At 31.4% G+C, this 24,284-nt stretch overlaps 1 protein-coding gene across 1 annotated transcript; it reads right to left on the bottom strand.

Moving 5' to 3' along the window:
- Positions 1-14,424: 14,424 nt before the first annotated feature.
- LOC114393965 (amino acid permease 6-like) lies at positions 14,425-21,510 on the bottom strand. Its single transcript, XM_028355487.1, has 7 exons — positions 21,207-21,510; positions 20,491-20,724; positions 19,024-19,117; positions 18,700-18,914; positions 18,175-18,305; positions 15,688-15,915; positions 14,425-15,012 (listed from the first exon to the last, which is right to left on the bottom strand). Exons 1-7 carry the CDS (start codon positions 21,289-21,291, stop codon positions 14,587-14,589), a joined length of 1,413 nt encoding a protein of 470 aa, XP_028211288.1. The 5' UTR covers positions 21,292-21,510; the 3' UTR covers positions 14,425-14,586.
- Between the last annotated feature and the right edge of the window lie 2,774 nt (positions 21,511-24,284).

The raw sequence follows: 24,284 nt of genomic DNA, 5'->3' as shown, positions 1-24,284 counted from the left end.
GAGTCATTTGCTTCTTGAAGAGCAATGGCAATGGAATGGAGAAGAAGGAAAGGTGATTGGAGATGCCACTTCAAGGAAAAGATGAGTCAAGAACAAGCTCACCACTATAGGAAGTCATGGATAAGAGCTTGAAGGTAGGAGAATATGAGTGGAGGGAGAGAGGGAAACAAAATTTTGAGAGAGAAGAGGGAGAATGAGGTATAAACTTTGAAGTCTAATTGCTCAAATCATCAAAGTTGCAAAGTGCACACGCAATGCCTCTATTTATAGCTTAAGTGTCACACAAAATTGGAGGAAAATTTGAATTTCTATGCAAATTTCACTTGAGTTTGAATTTGAATTTGTGGAGCCAAATTTGGAGCCAAAATTTCACTAATTATGATTAGTGAAGTTCAACTACGGTTCAAACCACTAATCCAATATCAAATCCAACATTCTCTACTAAGTGTGCTTAGGTGTCATGAGGCATGTAAAGCATGAAGGACATGTACAAAGTGTGACTATATGATGTGACAATGGGGTGTAGCAAGCAAATGCTCATCTCCCCCTTAGGCTGGTCCAAAATTTAATTGGATTGGGCTTCTCCCAATTCAATTAAATTTCTCTCCCAACACATACATCGAATAGTGTACTTAATGCATGTGAAATTACAAAACTATCCCTAATACAAAACCTAGTCTAGGTGCCTTAAAAAACAAGGATTGAAAAATCCTACATTACTGATAACTGCTAACCACAAAACCTAAGAAGACCACATTATAGACACAAAAGATGTATTTATCTATATTAGCAAAGAGAGTGTGTTTCCTAAGAATCAAAAGTGTTGGATCAAGTGGCCTCGGAATAATTAAGAAGGGGGGGGGGGTTGAATTAATTATGAACGTGTCTTGACTAATTAAAAATTTATCATTCTTAATATTACTAGATTCAATTATGCTTTACTACTAAGTTATGAGAAAGTAAAGAACAAAAACAATAACTTAGACAAAATTAAAGCGAAAATAAAAAGTGCACAACGGAAATTAAAGAGTGTAGGGAAGAGAAAAACAAACACAAATTTTTATACTAGTTCGGCAACTACCCGTGCCTACATCCAATCCCCAAGCAACCATCGGTTTTTGAGATTTCCAATAACCTTGTAAAATCCTCTACAAGCAAAGATCCACAAGGGATGTACCCTCCCTTGTTCTCTTTGAACAATCAAGTGGATGTACCCTCCACTTGAACTAATCCACAAGAAATGTACCCTCTCTTGTTCTCAGTATTACAACCCAAGTAGATGTACCCTCTACTTGTACCACAAAGGATGTATCCTCTAATGTGTTAAAACAAAGAATTCTTAGGCAGTTAGTCCCTTGAATCTTTGTAAGTGGAAACAAAAGATATCCCAGGAGGTTAGTCCTTTGAAATCTTTTGTTTAAAGGGAAGAGGAAGAATCAAAAGAATTCTCAGGCGGTTAATCCTTTGAATCTTTTGGCAAAAGGGAGAAGGAAGAATCAAAAGAATTCTCAGGCGATTAGTCCTTTGAATTCTTCTAGCAAGAGAGAGAGCGAATGAAGAAAAAGAATAGCACAAGTTTTTTACCAATTAACTTTTCCTGAATAAAGAAAGTATTGAACAAAAAATCTTAGAAGAATGCTTTGAATGAATGAATGAAATCTGAAAGTTGTCTTTGAAAATTTGTGTCATGGTCACATATTTATAGTCACTTGTTGACTCAAGTTAAAAGTTTATGACTCTTGGCAATTTCTTCAAAACTAGTCACTTTTAAAAGTTGTGACTCTTTTGAAAACTAGTCACTTTAAAAGTTGTGACTCTTTTGAAACCTAGTCACTTTAAAAGTTGTGACTTTTTCGAAAACTAGTCACTTTAAAAGTAGTGACTTTTGAAAAAATCTTCATAAACAAGTCACTTTAAGAATTGTGACTTTTGATAATTTATTTTTCAAAATAAGTCATTGGTAATCGATTACCATTGTAGTATAATCGATAACACATCAACAGATGTGACTCTTCATGTTTAAATTTGAAAATCAAAACGTTTAGAAATACTGGTAATCGATTATAAGTATTGTGTAATCGATTACACAAGTTTGAAATGATTTGAAAATGTTTTGTCACAAGTTGTGATTCTTGAAATTTGAAATATAACGTTTTAAAACATTGGTATCGATTACATGCTTATGGTAATCGATTACAGTTTTGTAAATCAGTTTGAAAAGAATGTTGGCTACTAGTAATCGATTACTGCTTTCTGGTAATCGATTACCAGAGAGTAAAACTCTTGGTAAAATATTTTTCTTTGAAAAATTCTTTTGGACAAATTGTGATATTCAATCTTTTCTTTTGAAAAAATCTTTTTATACTTATCTTGATGTTTTTCTTGAAGTTCTTGCATATCTTGAGTCTTCTCTTGAATATTCACTTGAATCTTGATTAATTGGATTGGGCTTCTCCTAATTCAATTAAATTTATTTCTCAACACACATCAAATATTCACTTAATGCATGTGAAATTACAAAACTACCCCTAATACAAAAACTAGTCTAGGTGCCCTAAAATTCAAGGGCTGAAAAATCCAACATTTCTAGGGTACCCTACCTACATTATGGATCCCTAATTACAAGACCCAAAAATAATGAAATCTTAATCTAATATGTACAAGGATAAGTGGGTTCATACTTAGCCCATGGGCCCAAAATCTACCCTAAGGCTCATGAGAACCTTAGGGCCTTCTCTTGCATCTCTAGCCCAATCTTATTGGAGTCTTTTATCCAATGCCCTTGGGGGGGGGGGGGGTAGGATTGCATCATTCCTTCTCCCTTGAAAAGGATTTGACCTCAAATCCACAGGTTCTTGAAACTCAGGGATTCCTTCCTCAACACCTGTAAAAAAAATAAAAACATATGTATTAGTGATGTTGGGTATGTTAGAGTAGGGTAAGGACTGAAAACCCCTTTCCTAACCATCTTCCTATGAGAGGACATAGTTCCTCACCAACTCAATGAGTGGTGCTACAAGTATAGAAAAATATGGGACAAACCTTTTGCAAAAGTTTGTTAAGTCATTGAAGCCCCAAATTTCCCTTATACATGGTGGAGTAGGCCACTCAGGAATAACCTTTATTCTCTTAAAGTCCATGGGAAGTCCTTGATCACTATTTAAAAAGTTAAGGAAAGTAATGGAATAAAACATACCTTTTTCTTTATTTTCATGTTGATTATTCCTACAAAAAATTATGACAAACCTAAGGTGTCCCATATGAGCACCTAAGTTTGTATTGAAACAAAAAAATAAGAACAAACCTACCTAATGAGTCCCTATGTACACAAATCATGAAGATGTTGGGTGCATGAGTGATTTTACAAAAAGAGGGTTGCACCACTTAACGCATTCATCATACCACCTATCATAAGGATTTGCTGCCTCATAATACTTATTTTGGGAACCAACAAAGCACAAGGATTTAAGCTCTTACGAACCAAACCCTCATCCAACAACTCCTTTACTTGAAGAATAACCTCAAGCTCAAGAGGTATGGCGGTGCTAAGGGATGTTTCCCTTGATAAGAGAAGGCAGAAAGATTGTTTAAGAAGGAGTGCTCTTTTGATATCACATTTTGTTGCAAAATGATTTTCCTTCTTAACAATCTTCATGGAGGAATCCTTTTCCTCTTTTTCCTTCCCCTTGGCCTTTGAAGACAAGGCCTTACTATCCTTCTTTTTCTTTTGGTTTTCTAGTTTTTCTGTCTCATCCCTCTTATCTTTCATAGTTAGTTGATCCTTGGCCACCTTTGAAGATGTTTGAGGATGCAACACAAATTTAGTGCCAAGATGGGTGAGGGTAATCTCATTAGTTAGGCCATTGTAAATGATCTTCCTATCAAATTGTCATGGCCTTCATAAAAGAATATGCCCTGCCTCTATGGGAACTATATCACAATTAACTTCATCCTTATATGTCCCAATATAGAAAGGTATCTTCACTTGTTGGTTAACTATCATTTCCCCTTGTTCATTGAGCCATTGAAGTTTATAAGGTTTTGGGTGACGAATGATAGTGAGGTTCAACTTGGAAACTAATCTTGTGCTACAACAATTGCAACAAGATCCACTATCCACAATGAGAGAACAAGTTTTATCTAAAATTTTGCATCTTGTATGAAAGATGTTCTCTCTTTGGGATTGAGATAGATCACAAGATTGACCTCTAAGAAGCCTTCTAACCATTAAGAGGTTACCTTCTTCATGGGGGTGGACTTCCTCACTAGACTTTTCACCCCTTACATCATCTTCACTTCCATTAGAGGAAGGGGAAGAAGTAGTCTCCTCTTGACTACTATAAATGTCTTGACCCCTCATAATCATGGTTTTCTTTGTGGGCATTGAGAGGCAATGTGACCTCTCCCAAGACATTTGAAGCATTTAATGTTGCTAGTCCTTTCTTGGGAACTTAGGGGTGGATTTCTCTATGGTCTTACCTTTATCTTCCTTGGGTTTTTAAGGTGCAGCCCCCAAAATTCCTTGGGCTTGGTCCTTCCTTGGATAAGAGTGAAAGCCATAAGATTTTGAAGAAGGCTTTCTTTTAAGTTGTTGCTCCACTCTTATACAAAGTTGGACTAGCTCATCTAGGTCCCTATATGGAAGGAGTTCAACCTTATCCCTCACTTCCATATTAAGCCCACTAAGGAACCTAGATATGCTTGTTCTTTCCTCCTCCTAAGTCCAGCTCTTAAAAGGAGTAGTTCTATTTGTTGTCTATATTCTTCAACACTCATACTCCCTTATCTAAGCCTTTGGAGCTTGTCCATAAGCTCTCTTTCATAGTAGGAGGGAATGTGCCTCTTCCTAAGGGCACTCTTAAGATCATTCCAATACTCTACTGGAGGATCCCCATGAATCCTTCGTTCCTTAACAAGGGAAGCCCACCTACCCTTGAAAGCTAAGGGTAGCCAATGGAACTTTTCTCTCTTCTCTAAGATGATGGCAAGCAAAGAGTTGATCAACCTTCATTTCCCAATCTACGTAGGCTTCAACATTATCTTTTCCATGGAAATATGGGAGGCTAATGTTAACCTCTTAAGGCCTTATATCCTTTTCTCTTCTTTGGGAGTGATGTTTAGTATGTGAACTATGGCGCCCTCTATAATAGTTGCTAAGTTCTTCACTTAAACTCTTGCAAGAGTCATGATTACTATAGGAGACATGTTTTTCTCTTTACATTTCTTTCATTATTTTTCTTCTTTCTTCCTCTCTTATTTTCTCTCTTTCATCTTAACTTATTTCTTCCATTTTTTTTACCTTTTTCTTTTCTCTCTTGTTTTTCTTTCCACAACTTATGGGATCTCAACTCATCTAATATCTTATATGTTGGACCTTGTGGCCTCAATAATCTTAAGAGGGATAGGCTTAGAATGCAGAAGAAGCAACAACAATCAATTTAACAATGTTCTTTAAACATGCAAGACACAATTGATTACAACAAAATAAATAAGATAAGGGAAGAGAGAATGCAAACACAATTTTATACTGGTTCGGCCACTTCCCGTGCCTACGTCCAGTACTCAAGCAACCCACTTGAGATTTCCACTATCTTTGTAAAATCCTTTACAAAGTCTGAACCACACAGGGACAACCCATCCCTTGTGTTCAGATGCTTTACAACAAGAGACTCAGTCTCTTAGCCAATCTCATTGAATAAGAAGAATGGAAGAAAAATTCTCTCTTCAAGAGAAGAATATTACAATGAAGATCCATGGATGAACTCTTAATGGATTTGCAAGTGTTTGCCCAAGAGTTCTTGAGAGAGCATTTGACAATGAAGTTCTCTTGAAATCTCTCTCATTTTCTTTTGAGAGGATAAGACATTCTGGACCAGCAAAACTCTCTCATAAAATTCATGCCCAAGTCACCTATTTATAGACCTTTGATGGCCATTCACAAATCCAATGAAAAGATGTGACTGTTGGCATATTTTCTGAAAACTCTCCACTGGTAATCGATTACAATGATTATGTAATCGATTACACAATTATAATTTGAAGGGTCATGACTTTTGAATTTGAATTTCAGGAGTTTCTTTGCTGGTAATCGATTATAGACAAATGGTAATCGATTACATGTTGAAAATTCAAATTCAAAACATTTTTCAACAACTATTTCTCAACCCTGTCTTCTGGTAATCGATTACACTTCCTGGTAATCGATTACCAGAGCCTTGCATGTTTCGAAAGCACTTTGTTTTAAGGCAAGGCTTGGTCTTTAGTGAATCTTGAAACAAGGATTTGTTTGTTGAAACACTCTTGAATTATTCTTGAAGCAAATGCTTATCATTTGAAGCAGCCTTGTTTGATTCTTCTTTGGCATCATCAAAATCATGTATACATACATTCACATTCTCCCCCTTTTTGATGATGATAAACATGTGATTTCTTCTCAACACCATCAAAGCTTGCATGATTTACATTCTCCCCCTTTCTCAAGAAAATTCTTAATTCTTCTTGACATCATCAAAATCTTCATGATTTACATTCTCCCCCTTTTTGATGATGACAACCACCTGTAGGTTAGGAGCAACAACAAAGAAAAAAATATTTATTTGCATATAGTTTACTCCCCCTTGGTTTTGCAATGATTGCTTATATGAGACAGTTGAAGATTTCATATTTTTCATATGTAAACAAATTGTCTCATAAACAATAATAGATAGTTTTTCTTACTATTTTATCTTTTATCTTTCTCTCCCCCTTTGTCAACATCAAAAACAAATCATGAATAGAGAGGAGAAAGGTGTTACCACTTGTTGCAATGTATGAGAATCAAGTGATACCAAAAGGCATTAAAACAATCATTCAATATTAATCAAGCAAAAACAACTACAATAACACATCAATCAAACACAATCAAATACAATCAATCATCAAATATTTCAAATCAAATTAATTAAATTAACAATCAACTAACTATACACAATAATTTCTATTAAAAAAAATTCAAAATTCAAATTTCAAATTTTAAATTTTAAATTTTAAATTTCAAATTTCCAACTTCAACTTTTAGTAACTTCCCCTTCCAACTTCCAACCTCCATTTTCAACTTTCAACTTCCAATAACTTTCATTTCCAACTTCCAACTTCCAGTAACTTCCACTTCCAACTTCCAACATCCAAATTTTAATTTCAAATTTTAATTTTCAATTTTCAAATTTAACTTTTCAAATTTCAATTTTCAAATTCAAATTTCAAAATTTCATTTTCTAAATTTGAAATAGTTTTCTTAAAATATGAAACTAATTTGAAAAGTTTAATAGATTCTTTAAAAACAATCAAAAACTCAATCAGGAACAAACATCAAATACAATCAAACACACAATCAAAAATACAATCAATCAATCATCAAACACAAATTCAATCACAATCATCAAGAACAGTCTAAACTCAAGTAGAAAACAAGCATCAAAAGTAATCAATCAAAGACAAGTGACCTGTTGGTATCATTTGATATTACTTGTTGGGGTTGTTGATCAAGTGGCCTTTGTTTGTTGTCTCCATAAATCGCATATTCACTTTTCTTGGGGAGAAATGTGGTCTTCATTTGTTGTCTCCACAAATCACATATTCATTTATCTTGGGGAGAAATATGAATAAACTTTGATGCATGCCATGTGTTTGGAAAAATTGCTATCAATGTATCGACTTTGCTCTTCTCCATTTTCATAGTCTTTCATCATGATACCTAGACTTATGATTTTCTTCTCTGAATCACTTGAATAATTTATGACATTATCTTCCCAAGTGATATATCCTTTCCTTTCTTTCTTCTCTTTGAAATTCATCTTGTCGGATCTTTCCATTCTTCTTTTAAACACAGGACAATTGAATCTCATGTGCCCAAGTTGATCGCACTTAGCATTTTGGGGCTAAAGAGGAATATTCTTCTTTCTTCTTTCATCATCATCTTCTTTCTTCTCTAGTTTTTTTTATATAGTTGCATTTCTCTCTACCATTGTAGGAATAAAGGAATCAAATTCAATGGCTTCCCATATCTTTAGATCTATGGCTTCTATAAAGATCTGCATTCGGGTTTTCCAATAATAATAACCCTCACCATTGAACATAAGAGCCTATTGATAGAATTTCCTCAGAAAATGGAAATTTGGAAGAGGCCATATCTATTCTTGAAGTTTTTAAACTTTATACAAGAATCTCGCTCTGATACCACTTGTTGGACCTTGTGGCCTCAATAATCTTAAGAGGGATAGGCTTAGAATGCAGAAGAAGCAACAACAATCAATTTAACAATGTTCTTTAAACATGCAAGACACAATTGATTGCAACAAAATAAATAAGATAAGGGAAGAGAGAATGCAAACACAATTTTATACTGGTTCGGCCACTTCCCGTGCCTACGTCCAGTACTCAAGCAACCCACTTGAGATTTCCACTATCTTTGTAAAATCCTTTACAAAGTCTGAACCACACAGGGACAACCCATCCCTTGTGTTCAGATGCTTTACAACAAGAGACTCACAGTCTCTTAGCCAATCTCATTGAATAAGAAGAATGGAAGAAAAAATTCTCTCTTCAAGAGAAGAATATTACAATGAAGATCCATGGATGAACTCTTAATGGATTTGCAAGTGTTTGCCCAAGAGTTCTTGAGAGAGCATTTGACAATGAAGTTCTCTTGAAATCTCTCTCATTTTCTTTTGAGAGGATAAGACATTCTGGACCAGCAAAACTCTCTCATAAAATTCGTGCCCAAGTCACCTATTTATAGAACTTTGATGGTCATTCACAAATCCAATGAAAAGATGTGACTATTGGCATATTTTCTGAAAACTCTCCACTGGTAATCGATTACAATGATTATGTAATCGATTACACAATTATAATTTGAAGGCTCATGACTTTTGAATTTGAATTTCAGGAGTTTCGTTGCTGGTAATCGATTACAGACAAATGGTAATCGATTACATGTTGAAAATTCAAATTCAAAACATTTTTCAACAACTATTTCTCAACCCTGTCTTCTGGTAATCGATTACACTTCCTGGTAATCGATTACCAGAGCCTTGCATGTTTCGAAAGCAATTTGTTTTAAGGCAAGGCTTGGTCTTTAGTGAATCTTGAAACAAGGCTTTGTTTGTTGAAACACTCTTGAATTATTCTTGAAGCAAATGCTTATCATTTGAAGCAGCCTTGTTTGATTCTTCTTTGGCATCATCAAAATCATGTATACATGCATTCACATTATACAAGGGGTCCTTAGGAGTAGAACCCTCACCATTAACACTAGATGAAGAGTGAAGACTCATATTGGTTCCTAAGTTATGGTTCTTTCTTGTTGGAGGTTTGAAAACAAAAGGTAAAAGAAACTATGGTTGAAACTAGCCAAAATAAACACTAAAAGAGGTGTGAAAGATAAGGTAAAAACTAATTGGTAAAAGGCAAGCTATCTAGGCAGTTTGACAATGAAGGGTAAAGGAAATAAGCTATGAAAGTAAGCAAGAAATTAAAGTGAAAGAAATATAAACTAGGTGGATCCTAAGAGTGTTTGGTTGACCTCATTTAAGGTTCCCAACAAAACACTCACTATCCTAAGGAAAAATTGCCTAAAATTATTACACACAAATGGAAGTAGGGTGACCTATTGGAGGCTCCCAACTTACTTCCAATGAAAGGCCTTTTGTTACAAAATTTGAAAGCAATGAAGGTAAGTAAATTCTCAATTAAAAAAAATTACAAAAAGGTACTCAATTTCTGTGGTTGTTCTCTCTTTGGTGATTCACTCAATTTTGAGTGCTTCTTAGTCCAATAGCTCTTAAGGTGGTTGGCCCCTTGCTTCTTGACTCAAATTCTTCAAGGGATGGCACCAATCCTCTTTTCCAATTCCCTATATGGCAACTCACAAACAAGTAAACAAAGAGACAAGCAATAACCAAAGACCAAAAAAAATGAAATGAAAGCTAAACCAATAGAGTTTTAACAAGACAAATTTTCAAGGATTATTCAACAATTAAAGCAATGAAAAAAAACACAAAAGCAAGCTAGGACTCAAAGAGAAACCTAGAATGGCTCTAGAGTAAAGTAGAAAAACTAAAAAAAAAAACTCAAGAAATCTCTAGTTTTGGCACTTGTTTTCACAATAATTTCAATTGAAATTTCAGAACTAGGATTGGTATAAAATAGGCACCAATTATAGAACAAATTTTGAGCCAAAACAACAAGCACACTTCCCTTTCACTTTTTTTTTTCCTGGACACTGATTTTTTAGCAAACTTGTGTGATTTTTCTTATTTTTTCCTTTAATCCAAATCGCTTGGTTATTTTTTTATAATTTTTTTCTAGATGTCTAGAAAATTCAGTAAAAGTTTCAGCTCAAAACACGTAGTGACCAATTCCCAGTAATTTATACAAGTTCGTATATTCAAGCTGCCAGCACCAGCGATTTCAACCTAGAAATCAAGAGTAGTGTTTATGTTGCTTAAGGCTTGAATAGTTACAATTTGTGTTTGCTTATACTCGATTATCTTGAATAACACAATTCAAGAGAGCTTAAGACTTATTTTGATTCACAAATCTAGCCACAACTCAACTTCATCATAGGCATCATGTAGGAAACTTAGAAAACAAAAAAAAAGTTCAACAACAAGACTATTTCTAGGAATTGATTTAGAACATGTTATGAACTAAATAACATGCATGAATTAGACTCAAAATTCAAAAGATATTCTAAGAATGACAAGAATATATGAACAAATGTATCTAAAATTCAATCAACAAAATAAAAAATCAACACAAACTTAGAACATAATGTGACAATTACTATGACTAAACATGACTCTAAGACAACATGGATTAAGTGATTTACGCTTAGATTTTTGTATTTTTTTCTAATCAATATTTTGGAAGAAAATTTAGATCTAAGGTTCAGCACAAGAATATTATGAATGAAAAAGGATAGAACCTAAAATCAACACAAAAATATGATTCAAGAGTAGATCTACAAAATTTGAACCATAGAAATGCAAGAACAAGTGTAGATCTAAGATTTAATCGATTTTTTTTAATATACTCAAAACAGCACCAAAGCACAAGACAATGGAGGATATACATGGAGAATAAGATGAAGAACAAGGAATTAAAGAGAATTCATCGAACAAAAAGATAGAGGAAACAAAAGAACATCACCTAGATGAAGATGCTCTTGATACCACATGATGTAAGCTCCATTGGAGCTTGTAGGCCTAGGATCTTCTTCATCAATGAATTCTTTTACTTCTTGGAAGATGAATGGCAGCGGAATGGAGAAGGAAGAGAGAGAGGAGATGCCACTTCAAGGAGAAGATGAGTCTAGAAGAAGCTCACCACCATAGGAGGCCATGGATAAGAGCTTGGAGGAAGAAAGAGATGAATGAAGAGAGAGGAAGAGAAGAGCACGAAATTTTGTGCTCTAAAAGAGCTCTGAAATTTGAAGTTTAATTTTCAAATGATTTAAGTTCAAAAAAATATACACACAAAATTGGAGGGAAATTTGAATTTCTATTCAAATTTCACTTGAATTTGAATTTGTGAAACCAAAATTTCACTAATTATGATTAGTGAATTTTAGCTATGGTTCAGCCCACTAATCCAAGATCAAGTCCAAGATTCTCCACTAAGTGTGCTTAGGTGTCATGAGGCATGTAAAGCATGAAGGACATGAACAAAGTGTGACTATATGATGTGGCAATGGGGTGTAGCAAGCAAATGCTCATCTCCCCCTCTAAAATTTAATTGGATTGGGCTTCTCCCAATTCAATTAAATTTATTTCTCAACACACACATCAAATATTCACTTAATGCATGTGAAATTACAAAACTACGCCTAATACAAAAATTAGTCTAGGTGCCCTAAAATACAAGGGCTGAAAAATCTTACATTTCTAGGGTACCCTACCTACATTATGGAGCCCTAAATACAAGACCCAAAAATAATGAAATTCTAATCTAATATGTACAAAGATAAGTGGGCACTTAGCCCATGAGCCCAAAATCTACCCTAAGGCTCATAAGAACCTTAGGGCCTTCTCTTGCATCTCTAGCCCAATCTTCTTGGAGTCTTCTATCAAATGCCCTTGGGGGGTAGGATTGCATCAGCAAGTATATGTTTAAACAAGGCTCGAGTGAGTGAGAGAGAGAGAAAGAGAGAGGGGGGGGCGCATGGGCTTGTTGCTCGTGTGAAGGACGTGTAGAGGGTACGATGGTGTAGAAGTAAGCTTCATGATGATGAATCAAGTTGATTCAAGTTGTTTTGATGATAACAAAAGATGATGACAAAAAGCCCAAGAGAGTGATTTCAAGATTGAGTCAAAAATTCAAAGAATCAAGAGAAGTTTGATTTCAAGATTCATGAAAATATGAATCCAAGTTTCAAGAGAAGAAATCAAGAAGACTACACAAGGGAAGTATTGAAATGATTTTTCAAAAAACAAACATAGCACAATTTTGTTTTTCAAAAGAGTTTTCTCAAAATTTTCTAAGTTACCAGAGTTTTTACTCTCTGGTAATCGATTACCAGTTTCCTGTAATCGATTACGAGTGTCAAAGTTTGATTTCAAAAGCTTTTAACTGAATTTGCAACGTTCCAATTGATTTCAAAATGGTGTAATCGATTACAAGATATTGGTGATCGATTACCAGTGCATCTGAACGTTGGAATTCAAATTCAATTGTGAAGAGTCACATCCTTTCATAAAAAGCCTTGTGTAATCGATTACAAGGATTTGGTAATCGATTACCAGTGACAAGTTTTGAACAAAAATCAAAAGATGTAACTCTTCCAATGATTTTCAGGTTTTTCTAAAGGTTATAACTCTTCCAATGGTTTTCTTGACCAGACTTGAAGAGTCTATAAAAGCAATACCTTGATTTGCATTTGAAGAGAACTTACAATACTTACAACCTTTACAAACAACTTTTCCACATATTCTTTTACAACCTTTGAATCTCTTCTTCTTCTTCTTCTTCTTCTTCTTCTTCTTTTTCTTCTTCCTTTGCAAAAAGCTTTCTAAAGTTTTCTGGTTTTCCAAACCTTGAAAACAAAAGTGTGATATTCATCTTTTTCATTTCCTTCTCCCTTTGCCAAAAAGAATTCGCCAAGGACTAACCGCCTGAATTCTCTTGTGTCTCCCTTCTCCCTTGTCAAAGAATTCAAAACGACACATTCTGAGAATTCTTTTAATTCTTCTCTTTCCCTAAAACAAAAGATTTCAAAGGACTAACCGCCTGAGAACTTTGTCTTAACACATTGGAGGGTACATCCTTTGTGGTACAAGTAGAGGATACATCTACTTGGGTTGTTGTGACTGAGAACAAGAGATGGTACATCTCTTGTGGATTAGTTCTAGTGGAGGGTACATCCACTAGGTTGTTCAAAGAGAACAAGGGAGGATACATCCCTTGTGGATCTTTGCTTGTAAAGGATTTTACAAGGTTGAAAAGAAATCTCAAGGACCGCAGGTCGCTTGGGGATTGGATGTAGACACATGTTGTTGCCGAACCAGTATAAAACTCTTGTGTTTGTTTTCTTCTTCCCTATACTCTTTAATTTCCGTTGTGCACTTTAATTTGCGCTTTTACTTTTGATTAAGTTTTTGTTTCTTTTCTTTACTTTCTTAACATTTTAGTAAAAGCCTAAGAAGGGTAGATTTTTAATTAGTAAAGGTTCGTTAATAATTAATTCAATCCCCCTTCTTAATTATTCCGAGACCACTTGATCCAACAGATGGAACCTAGTATTTATAGGAGTAGAGCGTAGTTACGAGTCCTTGTTTGTAGGGGTTGTTATAACCTTTGCAGATAATTCCCGACTTATAGATAATAGTCAAGAGTTTATAAATAATGTTAGAAATAAGTTGTAGCTTATAAATAAAAGTTAGAAGATAATCGTACCTTGTAGGTAATGTGTGACATTGTAGATAATTAACTACCTGTCAATAGATAAATATATTCAAATATTAATAGGTTAGAGATCACCTGTTAGTTGGAGAGCTCGATTGCTAAGGCTGACGTAGAGGGTTGAACGTGTCTCCAAGTGTCATATAATATGTCACGTGTATTTTGTGAATCCGGGACTATATATATATATATATATAATATGATCTTTGCAATGAAAAAAAGAAAATAAAAAAATAAGTCACTTCAAAATAAGGATAATATAGAAAATGAAAAGTTATAATTTATTCCATTTGATTCTCTTTTCAAATGATGGAATGGAATATTTGTTCCATCTTTTTTATAAATTATCCAAACAATTGAATGAATTTTTAATACATTTCATTCCAATCTATTATATTTTAATTCATTTTATTCCATCCTCTTCCATCAATCTAAACATAACCTAACAAAAAAGAAAAAAAAACAGCTACCAAGAAGAAAACCATGTAACATAGCAAACTAAACATTTTATTATATTACTTTAGTATAACAAGTTGTCTCGATTTCGAGAATTGAAAATATAACAACTATTTCAAAACATAGTAATACAAATTTTGTCGCCCTCAATAGAAACTCTTGGCTCAAGTTGGAATACTAAGTATGAAAGTTCTATTGTTCTGCTTGGAAGGGCTTGTATTTCTTGATACTAACCGAAAGGCCTTGGATGGAACCCACAAGTGAGATAATAGAAATGATCAAGCAAACCCAACTCAATATCTTGAGCCAAGTCCAGGTGAAGGAAAATCTTTGCATATTTGACTTCTTAATGTACATCTCTATAGGGAAGTAAACCGTCAATGGCCAGAAAGAGAGTGCACCGATAAGGGCCAAAAAGTCATTGAAGAATGGGAGTAACATAGCTACAACGGCAGTGATAATCACATATGCAGTCCTCCACACTACCCTAAAGAAGTTCACATTGTAGCTTCCACATAGAGGAATGTTCAAAGTATGCTCGCCATTTATAAATTGGCTTTCTGTCCAATTTTCTTTGCTCCACTTTTCCACAAACCCAAATATAGGTTGGACAAAGACCTATACCATAGAGTGCATGGTGTCATGAACAAATATTACCAATACCATAGAATGCAATAGAAATTGCTTTAATTAAAGTTAGGTTTAAATAAATTTTTGGGGTTTTCAAAATACTAGCCTCGGTTTCCATGTAACACAATATTTTTTAAGGAAAAAACATAATTGAATAAATAAAAAATTAAAAAATTATCTGACTAACACATGACGATGACCGAACAGATTTTATATAAATATTGATAAGGGGTGTTTAGTGGTGTTTTTATTTTCTGTTTTTACTTTTTGATTTCAAAATTATTACATTATTTTCAATTTATTTCTTGTTTTCAAATATTTGTATAAGAAAGTCTGAAAACAATTTTTTCCCCCTCTATTTCTTGTACATTTTTTTTGAAAATGGAAAACAGATTAAAAATAAGTTGACAATTTTGTAATTTAAAAACAAAGACAAAAAATGAAAAATAAATAAATCAAAACACAAGTAAACTCCTAATGTTTTTTTTTATTATTGTAGTTTCTATTTAAATTTTATTTATTTCTCTAGTCTTAAAAAAATTCATGTGCTTTAATTTCTTTATTGTTTTTGTCAAATGTAAGGAATAAAACGGAATAAAATTAATTTCAAAAGTAATATTTTCAAAGAATAACAAGATATTTATGGCTTTAATAGTTATTTACCTGGTATGCCCCAACTAAGTGCACTGCTATGCAGACATTGGCAAAGTCTATTAGCCAAAAGGGCTCATAGAAGCCGAATCCTGTGAGGAAATTAGATGGTGCATCATTTCCAAATGCAGCATAGCCTAAGCACCCACATAGTACATAAAACAATGTTGTAGTCATAATGCCAATCAAACTTGCTCTCTTCATGACTTTGTTCTCAGGTGGGCTTGATTTCAGTGTGTCCTGCAACAGTATGGATCACATTTCTAATTTAGTGGGCTTGTAAACTGTAAACAATCATATTTTTTATGGACAAATGCTAAGTTATTAATTATTAGTTGTAATAAATATTCACATGTGTCATATATATAATAATGAAAATTGTAAAGATTTTTATTTGAAGCACTGTGATAGGTAAGTAAGGCAATTGCTTCTTGCATTCTCTGAATTACTTCCTACATTTTCATACTGCTTATGAAATGGTCATTTAGAAACAACATAGGAAGTGTAGAAAAAAAATATCTAGTAAGTTTTAAATTTAAACATTATTACTAATAATCATAATAATGGCATCGAAGGAATTTTGCTGCCTAGAGTTTCATCCAGCTTTATCCCAGGTTCATAGTGGCTTTAGAAAAGTAATTTTGATCCCTAAAGAAAAAATTGTCAAATCATAACTTTTTTTTACCATAAATTTTGATTTTTGTGTTGAATTTGTGCAATAAGCCTTAATGAGTAGTATTGTTTTACTTTTCTTTTGGTCGGTATGAATGCTACTTATCGATCCTAAAATAAATGTCATCTTATTGTTTTATAATAAGAACTAATAGATAAAAAATATTAATTATACAAAACTAATTTTATTGTTAATATTATATTAAAAAACTAGAATGATACTTATTAGGAATATTAGTAAAACAAAAATATTACATTAAAAAATTAACCTTAACATTTATTTTGGGATTTTTTTTAAAATGTCACTTATTTTAAGATAGAGAAGTACTTTTATGTTGATTAAGTTTGGTTTGTGTGTAGTTGGTTTTTGTGTATTTAGCGTGGATAGTGAGTCGTGAACCATTTGATTTCCATGCAATGGTAGAGTGAGTCGATCACATGGAATCTGAAGTCAGCAATGTGTACAAGGAAATCAATTTATTCTGAGCCGTTAGATAGTGATCCAAAGATAATGAATAATCACATGCATGAGAACATAGGCAACAGTTAGCAGAACATGGTTTGGTTTCTATCTCTTCAAAGAGTTTTCAATTTTCATATCAATGACTATAAGTTCGTGACTAAGATGAAAGGGAAGGGAACCGACCCTTGCCATTCAAGTGGTGCCCTTGGAGATAACTATATGCGGATTTAACGGTTCATGTATATTTGCAGGAGTCTTAATTATTTGCTAGTCAGATACAGACAAATAATTTTACCAATTAATCACGACTCTTTATTTTACATTTATTTTTTTCTTTAAATTTATATTAAAATGTACGTTACAGTCATTTTAACTATAAACCAAACATGTACATATTGAAATATAAAAATCTATTTTCATCTCACACACTGATTTGCCAAAATATCCCCACACCTGCTATGTTATTCTTAAATTAAAATATTTGGTGGTCATAAAAATGACATTTTAATTACATTTTCTTAAACTAATCCCAAACAGTGACCACACTCCGTCATGGTTATGCATGCAATTCTAGATGACACTATATTTATATAATAAATAATGCATCGCACATAAGTCAACGACATAAGGAGAAAAAAAAAACATGAAAGTGGTCAAAAATAGCAGTTAGTAAATTGGTATTACATATGACTATAGATCATTGACTAGTTGACTACATATTCTATGCACTACCAAATTCAAGTCAGGCACATATTTCAACTTTAATCATGCATCGACCCGTTTCACCGCATTTTTTGTTATCCCTTTCAATATCAATGAATTTTAATCCTCCTTTCATTTTTATATATAAGATTCGTACCTAATTCATAAAAATTTTTTTAAAAAATAATTTAATTGATAATAATAAATTTATTTTATATAAAAATTTTAATTTTTTTAAAATTATTTTTATAATTAATATTTTTCTCTTTTAATTATTTATCAATACTATCTTCTTTAAATTAGAAATATTTGTAATCTAAAAGTAATTAATAAAAAATATTATAGATTAAATCTGATAAAAATAACAATCGTTATGAATAAAGTATTATTATTTATCATTGAAATATACTGGCTTCTTCCAAATTCCAACTACCCACACCAAGCCAACGATGGAGACAGAACCACAGGCACATAGATTCAATAAATATGAATAAATTACGCGAATTTAATTATATTCAGACATACTTATGTGCAAGTTAATGAATAAAAATATGGTTTTACTATAACTATTTTTAAAAATGATTTACATCGTAGTTGTACGCAATCCATACGGAACATTTAACCAAAGAATAAATAGACAAATAGTAAATTCTAGTACTTGCCTGGATCTCAATTAGGACATTAGAAAAAGCATAAGCAAAGGCAATGTCACCGATAGCTTGAAACATTTTCCAAACCTTTTCCGTTCCCGAAACTTCCACCCCTGTTAAGGTTGTTCGCACGTGTCCCCCACCTAAAGATGATGTTTTTATCACATTAGTATTACATAATAAAAAAAAAATACCCTAAAAGGTATTTGTTACATTTTAAAAAAAAAATGAATCTGAAGTTCAATAATTTAGTGATTGTTTTTCATTTTTTATTTTTATAAAATATAGAAGCTAATTTGTATATTTAAAAAGTACAACTGATTTTATAAGAAACTATTTAAAATATATTATAATTTTAATCAAAATTTTTTAACTTCTAAATAATTTAAAATACTACAATGAATACCTAAAAAAATTATAAAAGTGATTATTTTCTTTAAAAATGTGAAAAAAAAGCTATAACAACAAATGGGACCCTTAAGGTGTATTAAACTAGCTAGTGTAAATTAAATATTTGAGTAATAATCACATGCTTACCTATGATTTTGGCTATGGAAAGGCCAAGCCCAATGGAAGAATAAGCAAAAGACATAACAGCTGCTACGATAGAGAGCCAAGAGAGCTTATGGAAGTTTGGTATTTGGCTTAGAAGAATTTGGATGCAGGCAAAAGCAATCATAAAAGCGTTGTCCTTAACTTTGCACTCGTCTTGATGGCCATGTTTGTGTAAACAGTTCGACTTCTTCACCGCCCTAATCAATTTTCAAAATATATATGAAAAAAATTATAATTAAGGGAACATATTACTTCAATTAATGTACACACAAACACACTAAGTCAAAAGTTGATGTGGAAACTTACCCCATACTAAGTGATGCAGTTATAGTGTAGCCGATTGTTACACCAACAAGATTTATATACTGAGCCAATCCACACAGCTGAAATTTTCTTCCTCCTATAGACAGAAGAAGGGTAACAAATTAAAATATATAAAGGTGCATCAAACAATTATTAATGAGAAAAATTCATGTATACGTACTTTACTTCTTAACAAAGAATTATACTCACTTTCTTCTTTTTTTTATATTGACAAATAATTAAAATCGACAAAAATCTTAATAATAAGAATAGTTTTGAAAAAATTACTATTAATTATATTAATAACTTTTTTAAATCTTAATAAAATAGATAATTAAATCTTATAAATGCAAACAGAAAAAATAATAAATGCACCTTTCAATACAAAACCTTGTCACGGGAAAAATAGTATCCCTAGTCATGTGACATATCTCTGTTAAGAAACAATGAATTTTTGTTTGCATTGACAATAAACAAAAGCAGAGTACTTGAAAAGCCCGAACTCCCTATCCCAAAGTGTCAAGTCTCAGCCACTTAATTACCGACATAAATTATTGTACTGTATTTTTTAAAAAGTACAAATTATTGTCTCTTTGAACAATACATACAAAGAATCAAATTTTCACATTCAGACATCTAGTTAAAACTATTTCTATACGTGTCTGCCACTAAAATATATTCCAGTGTAAGAGGCGTGTAACTCTCGTAAAACTCACATTATTTTTCTCCTCCTCTCTTCAAAGTTCAAATAAACACAACATTTTTAGCTTTTTTTTTAAAAAATATAATCAATAATTTGAACTCATTTAGTCCAGGTAGAAATAAATTAACAAGAAACAACAGAATTAAAATAAATGTATCATATTTAGGCAAGTACTACAAAAAGTAATGATAAAACAGGATAAGCGCGCAAAAGGCCAATGGAAAATTAAGCAAATTGATCAAAATGGATTGAAAATCATATAATTAAAAATAAGATTTACATAATCTATGATTTTCAATAAATTTTAATGAATAATAGTAGACAATATGTTCTCAATAAATTTTAATCTATAATGATAAATAATATATTTAAAAGAGTATTGTATATCAGAAAGAAAATATATTGCTAGCATTTTTTGTATGAATTAAATATGTTTAAAGTACTTAATGATCGAATTTTATTTTATGTCTTTAATAAAAAAATTATTATTTTAATTCTATAATTTATTATAATTTTTATTTTAAATCTTTTATAGTTAATTAATTAAGTAATAACATGATATCATCTTAACAATGAATAATGTTTGAAAAATTAATTTGTTAGATAATACATTATTACTTAAATTATGACAGACAGGATCAAAATAAATTTTTTAATATATCAAAACTCAAAATAACAGAAAAATTGGTTAGAAATTTAAAATAAAATTCAATCATTTATCATGAATTTTAAACATATTAAAGCCTTTTGGTATTATTCTTGCTTACCTAGGTTGGCTTTGACAACCTCAGAATATGTGTAGTTTCGCTTGCCATGTACAGGGTCAGGTGAACGGTAACAGTCAGCGAGAAGAGTGGAGGTGAAGTATGTTATCAAAGAGAAGACAAAGAGCACTGCAGGACCAGCTACCCAACCCATCTGTGCAATTGCCCATGCAAGAGATAGCACTCCAGAACCAATCACAGCCGTTATGATATGAGCACTTGCAGTAATCCAAGTCCCTTCAAATTAATCAATACAAAAATCATATTATATATCATATTTATTTTATTAATAAAAATTAAACATATTATCAAAAAAATTATAATACTTATACACTCAGTTCAATCAACTGGACTAGATCCCAAATATATATATATATATATATATATATATATATATATATATATATATATATATATATATATCATCACAAACCCTAGTCTAAAATTACAAAAGACCTTTCTGGATATATTTATCTGTAAACACATCTAGGAAAGAAGTATAAGAACACGCATTCATGTTAACTAAGATGATTTTTCTTAGAAATAAACTAATTTTAGCTTTTAAATTATTTTATTTCTTTCTTAAAAGTATTTATCGAGAAGTATATCTTAACAAATCCAGAGTAAGTAACTATTTAAAGAAAAACTAATAGACAATGGAAGAAGTTTGGGTAACGATGATATTTTACAGTATCAATTTATATGTGAAATGCTAATACCAGTTCTTTTAGCTCGTCCATCATCATCGAAGTTTTTGCTACCATCAGCAAAAGTTTCTGGGGTTTCTATGTGCATGCTTCCCATCTCTGAAACCAACCAATGGCCTCTCTCTGCTTCTATGTGTGAGTGCAAATGTGTTCAGTGGGTGGCCAACACGCCAAAAGAACGGGAAATAATATTTATTGGTGATTTGGCCTATAGTTGGTGTTAGCTTTTGGCTAGTCTATTGAAGTTTGTGGTGAGAGCATTAACGGAGAGATATTTGGATTAGAGAAAGGACCAAGAGGCATGGTATTGTCCCTACGGAGAGATCACAATGGATTAAATAGAGAGGAGGACGAGAAAAGTCAAGGGCTTTTGTACTTATTATGTGGCACATGTAATTCCAATGATGGCTGAGAATTTAATTCACTAATTAAAAAATAGTTTATTTTATCATAAGTTGATAGTACAAGTAATGGATATCTAAGTCTCTTAATTAAAATTTGTGGATCCTTCTATTCGTTTAGACATAGAATCACAATTAAAGGTACATTTTAGTCTCTTGCATCAAAATGATATAATTTTATCATAATAATAAGTATATTTTTAAAAAAATACGAAATTGGATCATGCTTTGAAATACGATTTCATGAAGAAATCATACATCAAATTACGATTTTGTTTTTTAGAAAATTATCACACTAAAATCGTGTATATATATATATATATATATATTAATTTTATTATTATTAAAAGTTGAAATGGCATGTTCCAATAAATCTTAAAAATCATATTTTAACATACAATTTTAGTTTTTAAAGAAAAAAATATTTTAAACAAATGAAAAGTGAAATCATGTTTTGATATATGATTTTTTGATTGTGAAATCCTATATTAAAGTTTGATTTACCTATTTTTGTATTTTTTTTAAAAATACCTATTATGATAAAAAATTTAAAATTTTACCCATTTCCGTAATTAATCCTACATATTATTTTTAAATGGATCGATGCGGTGAAAATGAGATTAGTTGAGTGTAAAAATAGAAACTTCAGATATTTTCTTATTAATAGAAAAAGAAAAAGAACAAGTAGCTCACTTTACAAAAAAGGTAAAGTTGTGTAGACAAGTGAAAGGGAAAATTCAAAGACTTTGAGCTGAGGAGAGAGTTAGATGATAGGTGGGTTGAAATGAGGGGAATTTTTTTTCTAGCTTGTGGACCATCAAAGGTGGCAACTTCTGCTCTGGCTGGGGAACCCAAGTGTCCACTACACTTTGTGGTTTTTTGTTTTTGTCCATCCATTTGGAGATTATATTTTGTGATAGCCAGAGAGTATGGGTCTTCCAAAGTGCGAGAATTCTGGCTGATTAAGACACCATGCTTGCCTTCTCTCCCACTTGATTCTCTTCATTTTATGATCTCATTTTGTTAAATTTTAATGTTCTGACAAAAATTTAAATTGCGCTCACAATTTTACGGTGATCCTTGACATTGTATGGCTTTATGGATATTTTTTCCTCTATAAGAAAGCATGGGTGAATCTTATATTATAAAAGATTAATCTCATTCAAAATTTTATATAATAGGATTAATCTCATTGAATAAAAAAGTTACTGATACACTTGTACATGTAATAATAATAATAATAATAATAATAATAATAATAATAATAATAATAATAATAATAATAATAATAATAATAATAATAACTGGGAAGCAGAATAGAACACTAAACACCAAATAACGTGGCTCTTACCTGATAGTAGGCAAGTGCCATTCACTCAGTGCTACCTCTCATAAGACCAAACCACCAAATGATCACTTAAAAAACAATAGAAAATTTGTCAACCGAACCTGACTCTCTCATAAATCCTGAGAGAGAGAAAATTTTCACAAACACTTATCCAAAAAAAGAGAGTAAGATACATTCAATTTTCTATAAACTAAAACAACTTATATATCTTAACCTTTACAAATGTTAAATAATTTGATTTTCATAAATGTTGATCATATAATTTTATTTTATTTTGCTTATATCAATAAAGTCCTTTTATAAAGACAGGTTATAGTCTGAGTGTAAAACTAAGATCAGATCTTTTAAGCAAATTTTTTTATTCGAGCATTTAGATTAAAATCGTGATTTTAGAAAAAAAATACTCTATTAAAAGTGATCAGTTAATTTTTTTAGAGACTAATTATTAATAAAATTGATATTTCTTTTGTTCTCTTTGATAAGCAAAAAAATTCCAACAGAAAACTTTCATACTAATATAATAATCAACAAAAAATAATATTCCACACTTATTAAAAATTTAATTTATTTCATTAAATTACGTCATTTTTAATTAAAAAATAATAATTTTTTAAAATTATCTTTTATTAGAATTTGATATTAAATCCAATTTCCTATTAAATAAAATGTATTTTAAACATGTCTCATTATATAAAATAAAAGTAATTAAATTTTTATTTATATATAAAAATAAAATTCTTATAAAAAATAACGGGGCAGATACTTAAGATTGTTGAAACAAAGACAATCTAATCCAAAATTCTTAATGTTGTGATTGAACTTACGATTTCATACTAGTATTTTTTTTTAAAAACCTTTATTGTGACACAGCAAAGTCATGTCAAGCAAATTTTGTTTCGAAGTTGTCAAAGTTGACCAACTTTCTCAATTATAATTTGTATAATTGAGGTGCTATATGATGAAGATATAATCAGGTATACGTCTCTGCTATGGTACCATGTTCGATAGCTAAGAACCTAAGCATCTTAATTTTTTTGGTACAGCATCTTAATGATACAATGTCGTCTGTTTTAAAATATGGTACTTTATCTAGAAAACTTTGTTTCTTTGTTACCTGTCATTTAAAAAACAAAATCAATAATAATGTTTTTAATTTTATTTTATCCTTTGATATTTTTATTAAGTGACAAACTAAAAAGATAATTATGTAACAAAAAAACTAAAAAGATAATTTAATCAAATATAATTATAAGTTTGAAAATTCACAATATTTAATAATATCTTGATCAGCAAAAAAAAATCTTGATTTTAAATGTAATGATTAATATTTTGAAATAAAAA

The sequence above is a fragment of the Glycine soja genome, chromosome 17, assembly GCF_004193775.1.
Source record: "Glycine soja cultivar W05 chromosome 17, ASM419377v2, whole genome shotgun sequence".
Classification (NCBI taxonomy): domain Eukaryota; kingdom Viridiplantae; phylum Streptophyta; class Magnoliopsida; order Fabales; family Fabaceae; genus Glycine; species Glycine soja.
The sequence above is the reverse complement of the archived record's forward strand: the minus strand, read 5'-3'. Positions and strand labels throughout refer to the sequence as shown.

Excerpts from the sequence above, each read along its gene's own strand:
- LOC114393965 (XM_028355487.1), bottom strand. The coding sequence starts at position 21,291 with ATGGGAAGCATGCACATAGAAACCCCAGAAACTTTTGCTGATGGTAGC. Across the intron at positions 19,118-20,490 it reads GGTTGTCAAAGCCAACCTAG|GAGGAAGAAAATTTCAGCTG; the intron begins GTAAGCAAGAAT and ends TTCTGTCTATAG. Across the intron at positions 18,915-19,023 it reads ACTGCATCACTTAGTATGGG|GGCGGTGAAGAAGTCGAACT; the intron begins GTAAGTTTCCAC and ends AAAATTGATTAG.